Source organism: Talpa europaea (genome assembly GCF_964194135.1).
Source record: "Talpa europaea genome assembly, chromosome: 14".
Lineage (NCBI taxonomy): Eukaryota > Metazoa > Chordata > Mammalia > Eulipotyphla > Talpidae > Talpa > Talpa europaea.
This window is the reverse complement of record NC_140082.1, coordinates 39,009,904-39,021,076: the sequence shown is the minus strand read 5'-3', so window position 1 is coordinate 39,021,076 and position 11,173 is coordinate 39,009,904. Positions and strand designations below refer to the sequence as shown.

General features: G+C 50.2%; 1 protein-coding gene across 1 annotated transcript; it reads right to left on the bottom strand.

Moving 5' to 3' along the window:
- Positions 1-7,033: 7,033 nt before the first annotated feature.
- Positions 7,034-9,725, bottom strand: LOC311184147 (isopentenyl-diphosphate delta-isomerase 2-like; the record flags this gene model as incomplete). The annotated part of the gene is made up of 5 exons (XM_084254025.1): positions 7,034-7,354; positions 7,965-8,095; positions 8,382-8,474; positions 9,012-9,155; positions 9,707-9,725. 5 exons carry the CDS (start codon positions 9,723-9,725, stop codon positions 7,034-7,036), a joined length of 708 nt encoding a protein of 235 aa, XP_084110151.1.
- Between the last annotated feature and the right edge of the window lie 1,448 nt (positions 9,726-11,173).

The following is an 11,173-nucleotide window of genomic DNA, read 5'->3' as shown; positions in this document are numbered from 1 at the left end:
TGTCCTTTGCTGTGAGATGGTTTGGCTGGACTGTTTGTTTCTTGCTTTGGTGTGGTTTCCCAGAGCTGAAGTCATGACCGTAAACTGAAAACTACGGTGACATAACTAAAGCACTTGTTGCTTTGCTGAAAACCGTAGTTAACCCTTAGCTATACAGGTGTGGGAAATATTTGTAACTCCATAATATTACAAATATTTTATTACAAATATTTGGGGTAGATTGTTGTTTCTGCATTTAATGAATTTTTATTGCTTCAGATTTGCAGAACTGCAACGATGTATTGATGTGTCTATGTTGTGTTTAATGGAGAAAATTTCTAATTTTTTTGTGCAAGAGGGATTATTCACTGTATCTGAAGAGCCTTTTGGGGGGAAAAAAAGATACCCCCACTTGTGGTTGTGTGCAGATGGCTACCAACCTTCTGGTAAACTTTGGTATATGTGAGTTTATGGGTCTGAACTAAATTATTTTCTTGTCTTTTTGCATGATATACCATGGTAATCTGTCTCCAACTATTTTATCCAGTATAAATTTCTAAAAGAAAGTAGCTTTAAGGGCCTTCCTGGTGGTGCAGGCCGTTGAGCACAGTGCTGTGAAGCTAACTGCAGCCTCTGCAGGGCGGGTTCAATTGCAGCCGGCGACGGAGATACCCACATGGCGTGGCAGACCTCTCCTGTCTTGCCCGCTGCTCCCCTCAGCAGGGCATTTCAGTCAGTCTACCTGCTATGTTCCCCACTCTGGTGAATCTGCTTACCCTCCCGCACATCTGGCCTGTACCCTGGTTCTTGTATAAATAAATCAATCTTTAAAAAGAAAGTAGCTTTAATATATCTACTCTTTTATTCTTTATTTTGGGGGGAGGGTTAGTTACAAATCAGTTTGACCAAAATGAAAGGGAAAAATATAAATGATTATTTTTTTGTTTTCAAAGCATTCTACTTGATTTGTGGACTAAAATGTTGTCTAAGCCTTTATAGCACTTAAGTGTGCTGTAGTACATTGCTGAAAATTACCTGTGTTAATGAAATATAAACATACCCAATACAACTACAGAAGTACTTCCTGGGAGCCTGTATCCATTTATTTTAAGTGAAGATAATTGTGAGGTATATGTCATCTCAGTACCCCCCCCCCCCATGTAGACTGTCACAAACTAATATGTTAGAACCTGATGTTCTTAAGCATCTCTTGAGCACAGAAGGTACCATTATTACCACTGATATTCTGTGAAGTTTCACATGAAGATGCCTCTCCTTGGCAAGTCCCCTTTGCTGACTCTTGGAACGCTTTTAAAGTACATCTGTGTGTCTGTCTTCTAGTGTTTTGCAATATAATTTGAAGCTTTCCTTTGTACACATTGCGTGTTTAACAGGTTATGTTGCATTTGGAATATAAAGCAAGATTTTATATATATTGGAAAAGGTTGTCTTAGGAGAGATTCACACTTGAGTGATGTCAGGGAAGATTACAGGAAGCACCAGGAATCCATCGCTACCGAGATTACAGTTCCCTGGCAGAATGTGTCTGCTGTAACTTTTAAGAACTCTGAAGTCTCTTTGAAGGCTTGCATCTGCCAGAGAAAAGCTTGACTGGTAGTCACACTTAATTCCGGTCAGTTTTAGCCCTGCCTGTTGGCCTCTACTAGCCCCACCCCTAAGCCCTGTGCAGTTACTGTGCCTACATTCCTGGAGCCATTTGTGGGAATCTGGGCACTAGGACATATTCCAAATATTGGGGTTGTGATTTGATTGATTGTTGCATCTTTCGGCAAGAGTATAGACAATGGACCCCCCACCTGCTGGATCAGATTTCAGAAATTTAGAGGAGCAGTGCCTGTTTTAGTTTCCTTTGTATTTTTTTCCCTTTTGGCCCTGTTTATGTGACCAGATATTGCAAGATTAGGAAGCCAGTCGACAGGGACCCCGGAGGCTGGTGGGCTGCCTGCCTGCCCATGGGGAGACCCACCACCGGACCCCAGGGACGGGATTTGCCAGCCTGTTTCCCTCAGCCAAAGGAAAGTGGTTGAATTTGTGGACAAACAGGGCAGCAGACTCCACCGTCCTGCTCTTGGGCAGAGGGCAGGGGTCTTTATGCAAAGGGGGAGATGAGGGATGGTCCACAACGGGGAAGGAGGAGGGGTCAGCACTGGATGGGTGAGCTCCAGGTTGCTTTTCTCAACTCCTTGGAATGGGAGAAGACAAACCTGCCAGACAAGGGGGGAATTGCAAGAGATGGGGGAGACCAACTTGTTCATTGCTATGAGAGACCGGTCACTTGTAACTGCATCAGATGTGCTCCAGCAGTTCAAACCAAAACATCAGATTCATAATAAAACGCTTCTTTAATTACATGTTTATTTTTTAAGATCTATTTCTTTATGTATACAAGAACTGGGGTACAGGATAGAGGTGCAGGGGTGTGAGACGATTCACCAGAGACGGAGTGGGGAGCATACCTGGTGTATGGACTGAAACCCGAGGCTGAGGGGAGCAGCAGGGAGACCCTGTAGGTCTGCTGCACCTGTGGGCTGCTCGTGGCCGGTGGGGGGTGGAACTCATCCTGCAGGGGCTGGCCAGAGCTGGGTCTCCAAGAAGAGCAGGGGAGCACTCACCCTGCCCGGCCTCCCAGACCTCCAGCTTCTGCATCACCAGGACTCCCCAACCCTCTTAGTACCCCCTGGCCACACTCGCCCATCTCCCCCTTTTTATGCCTTGTTTACAAGTCCGGCCCTCGGCCTAAGAGCAGGATGGGGTGAGCAGCACGAGGGGCTGCCCTCCTCAGTGCGCCACTGCCCCAGGTTTCCTCCCCCAGCTCTGTCTCCCTGCCAGGGGGAGGAAACCAGGCCGACCGCGCGTTGGAAGCCAAGGGAAGCTCCACAGAGTCCATGCAAACTTGAGAACCATTTCCACCCCAAAAAACGCCATCGCCACACAACAGGGAGGCCCAGAATCCAAAGAAGGACCCACTCGCGCTGCGTCTGACGCGGGCGTCACCTCCACCCCCCCACCCCCTCCTCCCCGCGCACAGCACACCCCCAGGAGCAGCGTGGGCAGAGGAGCCCGTGGACACTTCTCCGGGAGGACACCCCCCTCCAGCCACAGGCAGGCAGGTGACCGTGACCACTGCCAGGAAATGCAAATCACCCCTCCAGGACCCCCCAGCCCGCGCGAGCCGGGGGCAACCCGCATCCCTGATGGGAGAAGCCCGCACCTGACAGCAGCGCTGAGAAGCCGCCAGGTGCAGCCCCGGCTGCTGCCAGAAGCCCCGCCCACCCCACTGGGCGGATAGGGGCAGAAACAAAAATTGACGCCAGAAGCGTCGGTAGGGGGCGCCAGATCGCCCGAGGGCAAAGACCCACCGACGGGTACCCTCTACCCCGTGGCCCCTCCACATTCCCCCTACCTTATTTTCAGCTGCTGTGCTCCCACGTCCTCGTCTGTTCCTTGCTCTCTGCTGCAGCCTTTATTTGCTCAGCCCCCAGGCTCAGGTGTGCTGTGTTTGCATGCCCACCCCTCCTGCCTGGTGCCCACCCTCAGGCAGTCAACCAAAGCCTACGTCCCAAAGGCCCCTTGTTCTCACAGCTGCGGGGTTGCCACTAAGGCGTTCGGCGCAATCCCAGAAAGGAAGCAATCTCCCCTCACCCCTCTTCCTTCCCTTACCCCGCCATTGCTGTCTCTCGACCGTCTCCACCGAGCTTTCCTGGCCTGTGCACCCTGCAGCCGTGACCCACACCGGTGAACGGCGCAACTGTGCACAACATCGCGACAGACACAGCAGAAACCCTCTCCTTCCAGCAGGGCACCCCCGAGCGCTGAATGGGGATTTCCTTTGCCTGCCCCCCTTTACCCCCCCCACCCCGCTCCCATGATGGTTCTCAACTGCCCCCCACAGCCCAGCTCCCTCCAGGGGCAACCACTGCTCAGTCTGGGCAGACTCCATCTTCCCAACAGGGGCGTCCGGCTCGCGGGCCTTCTCCAGGCTGCGGTCTCAGCACCAGCCACACCCCACCCCCATCCCAGCTGTGCACACTCTGAGGTCTGAGACACTCAGCTCTCCTGGGGGGATCCGCCCAGCCCCAGGGGTACTCACTGCGGTCCCCCCCCGCCCCCCCCCCCCCCGCCCCAGGCCTCACCGCCGCTGCCAGGCGCCCTGCGCTCAGGCCAGCCCTTTGCCCGCGGCCGGGTCATGGAGACCGCGCTCCCCGCGGGGGGCTCCGGGCCCCTCTCCGCCGTGGGGTCCCCCACAGGCCTCGTCCCCACCCGCCCCCAGAGGTTCCTTCGCCCTCACCCTCGCTCTGAAGCCAACGGGGCTCGCCCACAGGTGCTGTGAGGGTCCGGGGCTGCGTCCCATAAGCTCGGGGCGCCAGCCCTGGGCGCCCGCTTTTGGCTGGTCTGAGCGGCTTTTTGAGATTCTCCCGCCTGCTGCGGAGAACCGCGCCCCCAGGCCTCGACTCTCCTCTCGGGGGCGCAGAGGATCCCCTCGTTCCCACACCCCCGGGCACCACGGAGAAGGCATCACCCGCCCCAGCCCGCAGCCTCTGGCGTGGCCGAGTCCCCGCCGTCCGTGGGGACCCCGGATGGGGCGTCGGGCTCGGGGTCCTGGGGGTCCCGCCGGCAGCTCCCCCCGCCCTGCCAGGTCTCCTCCCGCAGCTCCCGGGCCGCGTCCGCCTTCTGGGGTCCGCGGCGCCTCCAGGGTCGTCCCCCGCACCCCCCCCACTCCGGGCAGAGCTTCGAGGGACGCTCACCCCAGTCCCGCCCTGCGCGGGGCCAAGTCCTCGGCGGCCCCCGCGGTGCGCGCCGTCCCCCCAGGCGCCGGGTCGGGGGCCGCAGAGGAGCCGCGCGGGGTCCCGCCGCCCGGGCGGGAGGCGGCGGCTGCAGGGGCGGCTCCGCAGGGCTGCGGGCTCGCGGGCGGAGGTCCCGGGGCTCCGGGGGCTGGCGAGGGCCTCTCGCGTCCTCCCGGACACCGCAGCTGGGCGCCCGGGGCAGGGCGGGCGGGAGGCGCGGGCCGGGGGTGGGGGAGGCTCCCGGCCCCCGCGAACCCCGACTCCCCAGGCTCTCTGGGCGGGCGCGGGCGGGGGCCGAGGAGCCGGGGCTGAGGAGCGGGGGGCTGGCAGGGTCTTGCCGCTCTACACCCATCATGGTTGTGAAACGCGGAGCAGGGTGGGGACTTGACTCGCTCTGGGCTCTCTCCGGCGCTCCCGCGGGGTCGCGTCCGCCCTCGCTGCGGGGCCCCAGCCCGCGGGAACCGCCGAGACGCCGCCTTCTGTGCTCGGGCCCCGGCTCCGCAGGTGTGCGCCCTCCCCGCCCCCGCGCCCCCGCGGCCAGGGCCCAGGTGGTGGCCACGGAGCCCCTGGCGCGCGAGCCGGAGCGGCTGCCTCTCCCCGCCCCCCAAGACCCCAGCCCTGGCCCTGAGCCCCACCACGGTGCGCGCCCTGGACCTGCTCCGGGCTTCGCTCCACCAAGCATCGCAGTGTCTTGTCTGTGTTTCGGGAGACACCTCGAAAAGTAACTGACGCTCCAGTGACTGCACACGCGCGGGTCAGAACCCTCCTCACACGCAGCGCTCCACGCAGCCAGAAGCGTCGGTAGGGGGCGCCAGATCCCCCAGGGTGAAGCCCGGCCTTGGGGATCCCTGAGGTCTTTGCACTGTTGTAGGCTCTTCCCCATAATGTACATTAGGATAAAAGTCTTCTGTTTAAATATTACAACAGGACAGAGACAAAACTGATGTGACCCTGGAATTCTAATGCTGGCATCCAGCCACCCTAAGGAGTGAGCTCTGAAACTCTACCCTGTGAATTCATTTCTGGAATAATAACCCCTAGACGTCCAGCCAGAAAATCCTCAAAGAAGGGTTAAACGATTTCCAGCAGATTTTTATTTATTTTCAGCAGAATGATCTGGTACGTTTACAGGTAGCAAAGAATTTAACAAGCATTCAAATCAAAACAGTTTTCTCATAGTCAGGATTTATGCAGAACACCAAAGAATTAAAGTAGCTCTCCAAGTTTACTTATTCAATTTTTGCATTTTGATACATTTTCAATAATGATTTTAAGTCTAGGTCTTAATGAACAGTAAACGTTTTAGTAAGTTTCATTTCTAACCCTATCTTAAAGGAATGAAACAATTGTATTTTCAAAATTATTTTGTATTTGTACAAAATAGGTATATATTTCTTTTAATAAGTACTGGATTAAAATGGAAATGAAGCGGGAAGTCATTTTTTTTGTTGTTGTTGTTTAACTCATTGCATGTCAAAATAATATTTTCCTGAGATTTATTTGCCCAATTAATACAAATAGCATTTTCCACATGTCATCAGCACGGAGCATATTACCCCTAAAGGCTGAGCTTCCTCAAGGACAGTGCAGACAGAAGGTGGGGAGGTCATGGAAGCTCTGTACCTGTGAGAGCTTCCTACATCTGGGACCTCAGGAAGGTTTTGGAGGTGAAGGCGGTGGTTGGGAGACAAGAATCTTGGACCTTCATAAGTTCGCGTACTTTCCTATGAGTGTACCCCAGTTCTTCATCCTGAGTGCCTGGACATCTCCCGTCACTCCAGATGAGAGAATGGCAGCACAGAAGCTGGTGGATGTGGAGCTTGGGTGGGTTTTTGCACATTTCTCCAGGGGGCTTGGCATCAACTGGCCCTTCTGACCTTCAAATGTCTGTGGAGCTGAGATAGGAAACTGAGAAGGATCTTTCACTCCTGACAGAGTTCCCACAAAACACCCCTAACTCACAGCCCAAAAGGGAACTACTGGAGGATAAAAGGCCAGCGGAGGGCAAGTTTTAGGAGAAAAACAGCATTTTCTATAGCGAGCATTGGAAACATGTTGAGAGATGGAGGAAAATACAGGACACTAGGGGAAAATTGAAGCAGATTCTGAAGCTAAATCTAAGTGATTAAAGGGATCCCATGCTAAATCCTTGTGTTGCACTCTCATTAGTAAGCACACCATTTTAACCTGAAATTGGAGCCAAGCCCCTGGGGTTGGTGACACAGGACTCTGATTGTACCTGCCCCTCCTCATGGTCTGTGGATTGTGTCAGGCTCCACAAACTGGGAGACATCCTGTAACTTCTTCCCCCACCATTTGAATACAAAACCCTCCATGATGGTCCTGAACCATGGGGTGACTTTTTCCAGTCCCCGGCCTGCCCTATCAAAGAGGTCCTCCAGCTCATCCCTGGTCATGTAGCAATAACCTTTGACCTCCCTGGAGTCTGGGTTCAGTGTGAGATCTTTCTTCACTAGCAGAAGATAGCCAATTTCGTGGTCTCCCCAGATGTCATCCGATGGACTGTTGTGGTAAATTCGGGTCATAAAGATTATATCATCTATGGAAATCTGTGATAAAAGTTGATGTGTGTTAATTCAAACCAAAGGAAAATACTTTGGAGAGCTATGTCAAAATTTTTCTTTCGTTTATTTGGAAGAGACTCAATGTATCCATTAATGGCCAATCACTCATTTTGCACAGGGGAGACCAACATAAAGAAATGATAGCCTCTGTCCGGCCTTGATCACTTGATTTTACTGTGCTCTCAATGGGATACTTATATGGAGAAAACTGAAGTAAGAGAAGAGGTACAAGGAAATCATGGGGAGAATTCTATAGAGCACATACCATACAATTTCATAAAAAGTCTTATTTTATCTATGAAAACCATAACTTCAGAGGGATTTGTTTGTTCATAGGTCATTTATAAACTGGGCTCTGTTTTTCATTTTCATCTATTCAGCATCGCTTACCAAGTAACAACCAATAAGATTCTTAATTTTCACCTATTTTCATGTGGTAAAAACCAAGAATGAATAATTGAAAACTACACATAATTGAAATACATCATTTCACCCTAAAGTTTGTTTTATCCCTTAGATTCTTGATTGGAACTAAGATTTTAAATCATTAACATTTTTTACAAAAAGTTATAGAAGAAGAGGCAAGAGGTGGTACCTGCTCAGGGGGGATGCCCAGCTCCTCCTGCAGGCGCCTGTGGGCTGCGCGCCTCGCTCCCAGGGCATCTTTGTCCTCCAGTTCCTCAGGATTGCTCAGGGGGTGACTGGAGCAGGAGTCGGTGAAATGCCCTGGAAAGTGGATAGAGAGACTGATTTAGTGGGGCCTGCTTTAATAAAGGAGGCAATTTCCTACGTGCCATTTAGTGGACAAAATAGATTTGATTCTGATCACCTCATCATCAATTCAACTTTTCAATTTTTTGTCAAATGTGATTGCTTGCAAAGCCTCAATTCTTTTAAACTAAAAGGTTTTTCACTGCCTCCAAATTCACAAGTATAAGACAAATGCCTCCTTCAGGGAGCCCCCTCAGTGCAACATAGTTGGTGCCCCCAGGATTCTTTCAAGAAGACTCACCAGGAAATGTGTACTTGGCATCTGACCTCTGCTGCACCAGGAGCTGGTCTTGCATGTTAAACAGGACAACGCTGAAGCCTCGGTGTAACAGGCCTGCCAAAGGGGTGTGCTGGTTAAACACGACCCATGCAAATAGCCATCTGTTGTTCTCCTTTTGTCTTCCCATCCAGGAAAAGGTCTGTACTCCCCTCAGGAGTTACCCTATGCTGGGCGTCAGGTGTGAGACATATGTTCTTGTTGGGAGGTTCTCCTGCAGTACCTGCCCCTGGCATTGACCTCCCTTCCTCTGTGTTAAGACCACAGGGTGAAGAAATGAGTTGTCTACACTAGTCATACTGGTCTAGGGTTTTGACCAGCCAACCTCATGCCTCTGACCTGTTACCACTGCTGTCCCTGCTTAGGGTGGGCACAGGCAATCCTAAGGGCTTCTCCAGCTCCCAGCTGAGGATAAACTGGCACCTAACAGGGTTCACAGGAGGCCTGGCAGCTCCTGAACTTCCCTCGGCATTTCAAAGGGGGAGCCTGGCCTGCTCGGGTAGCCAGTTCTCAGTGACATTTTTTCAAACACGCCCTTCAGTGTGCCTGTCAGGTTTGGGAACAGGCTGCCCCCAGGCGGCTCTCCTTCCTCACCCTTTTTGATGTTTTCCCTCAGGTGGCAATTCTTCTTCGTGTCAGCCCCAATGACTCGATCATTTTCATCAACCACAATGCACATCTCCTCCAGCCTCTGCACCTTCAGCTCATCTAGGTGGCCTCGTCTTACCTCAGACATACCTGCAAAGGAGGACAGGTTGAGAAGGGGCATTGTTCCCCAATGTAGCAGGAAAATGCAGAAAACAAAGTAGCATGCAGCCAAATCCTCATCTGTCAACAAAACGAATTACGTGAAAAGATAAGCAGTAATTACATAGAATGGGGTGAATGCTTAGAAATTAGGCATTTAGGGCCTCCCTGGTGGCACAAAGGGTTACGCACCGTACTATGAAGCAAGCCACAGCCTCTGCAGCACAAGTTCGATCCCCAGCCGGCCAGGGAGCAACGCACATGGCGAAGTAGATCTCTCCTGACTCGCCTGCTGCTCCCCTCAGTAGTGTACCTCAGTCAGTTTGCCTGTTCTGTTCCCTACTCTGTCTGTTGTGAATCCTCTCATGCCCCGCATCTCTGGCCTGTACCCCAGCTCTTGTACGCATAAATAAATAAATCTTAAAAAAAATTAAGCATTTAGCTATAAAAGAAAGCTTCATGGTTTCCATTATCCTACAGGGTTTTGGGAATCCCTGGTACAAATCATGTCTGCAGAAATGAAGCATGAAGAGGAAACTCACCATGAGGATCTATACTCATTATCCCTGTCAGGAGCTTCTTTATTTTTTTCATTCTCTTTAATTTTAAGCTTCCCTTGTTCCAAAAAAGATTTTAGGAACTCTGCTGAGTTATAGAACCAAGTTTCCAGTGATCTCCAATATCACTTAGCCCCTTCCAGAAACTTATGTTGGAAGGAAACAGGAAGAACATTAAATAAAGTAGTGATAGAAAAGACACCAGCATCATCCACATAAGGGACAAAGACACATACTAACCTCCTCTGAAGTCGAGTCCCTGCACACACGTCCTTAGACCTGGAGTGAGCTGAGCAGTGTCATTTCATTACCTTATTTATGGGAGTTGCATCTGTGGGTGTGTAACATATTCCCATATATTTGCAGTCTTTTTGAAGGAATATTGCCAAAAACTCATTGGTTAAATAACCATAAAATTTTGCCTTAATCCACTAAGGGTGTGACAAAATGTATAGTTCATTGGGCTTAAGGTATTAATAGCTTTATTTTTTCTATTTGTCATGGAATGTATAGTTATCTCACAGCTTAGCATAAAATGGAGAAGAAAGATGACAAACGGATTTTAATGCTGGGTGACATATTTAATAGTCTATTATTGCCAATCTTCCATTAAACCTCCCGACCTACGTGAAGTAGCACAGAGTTGTGAGGGAAAGTAGATTCTTTGATTACATTAATAACAAAAGAGACCACTCTGCTCAAAAGAAACACTTTAGAACCACACTGAAAGACTGCATATACAGGAATAAAGGAGGTAAGAAAAAAGACACACCTGTAATAAGTTAACAAAAAGGTAGTGTGGAAATGCAAATATCAGAATGAAAAGATTTCAATTTGATAGACTATAAAGTTCCATTAAACAGGAATTCAATGCAAATTTTTATTTTTTTTAAACACATAAAATTTAATTTACATTTTTCAGTCTGTGATAGGAATTTAAAGGAATAAAATCAGCAAAATGAAAGGATAGCATGCTTTTTTTTTAAGATTTATTTATTCATGCATACAAGAGCTGGGGTACAGGTCAGAGATCCAGGAGTAGGGGGGGTGAGAGGATCCACCAGAGACAGAATGGGCAACAGAACAGGCAGATTGATTGAAGTACACTGCTGAGGGGAGCAGCGGGAGAGACAGGAGAGGTCTGCTGCACCATGTGGGTTTCTCCCTGGCCAGCCAGGGATTGAACTCATGCTGCAGAGGCTGTAGATTGCTTCATAGTCAATGCAAATTTTTAAAATAGATGAGATAGCAGTTACATACATCTAGATAGGAGAAATAGGAAAATACCACCATTATTGTGGGTGTTATCCTAAATCTTGACAAATTATATTTGATATGCTTTATCATATCAAAAATAATAACCAGAACAAATACAAAAAGTAAAGCTATTAATACCTTAAAACCCAATGAATGCAATTAACAATTATAGCAACTTCCTTGGGACTTTTCTAA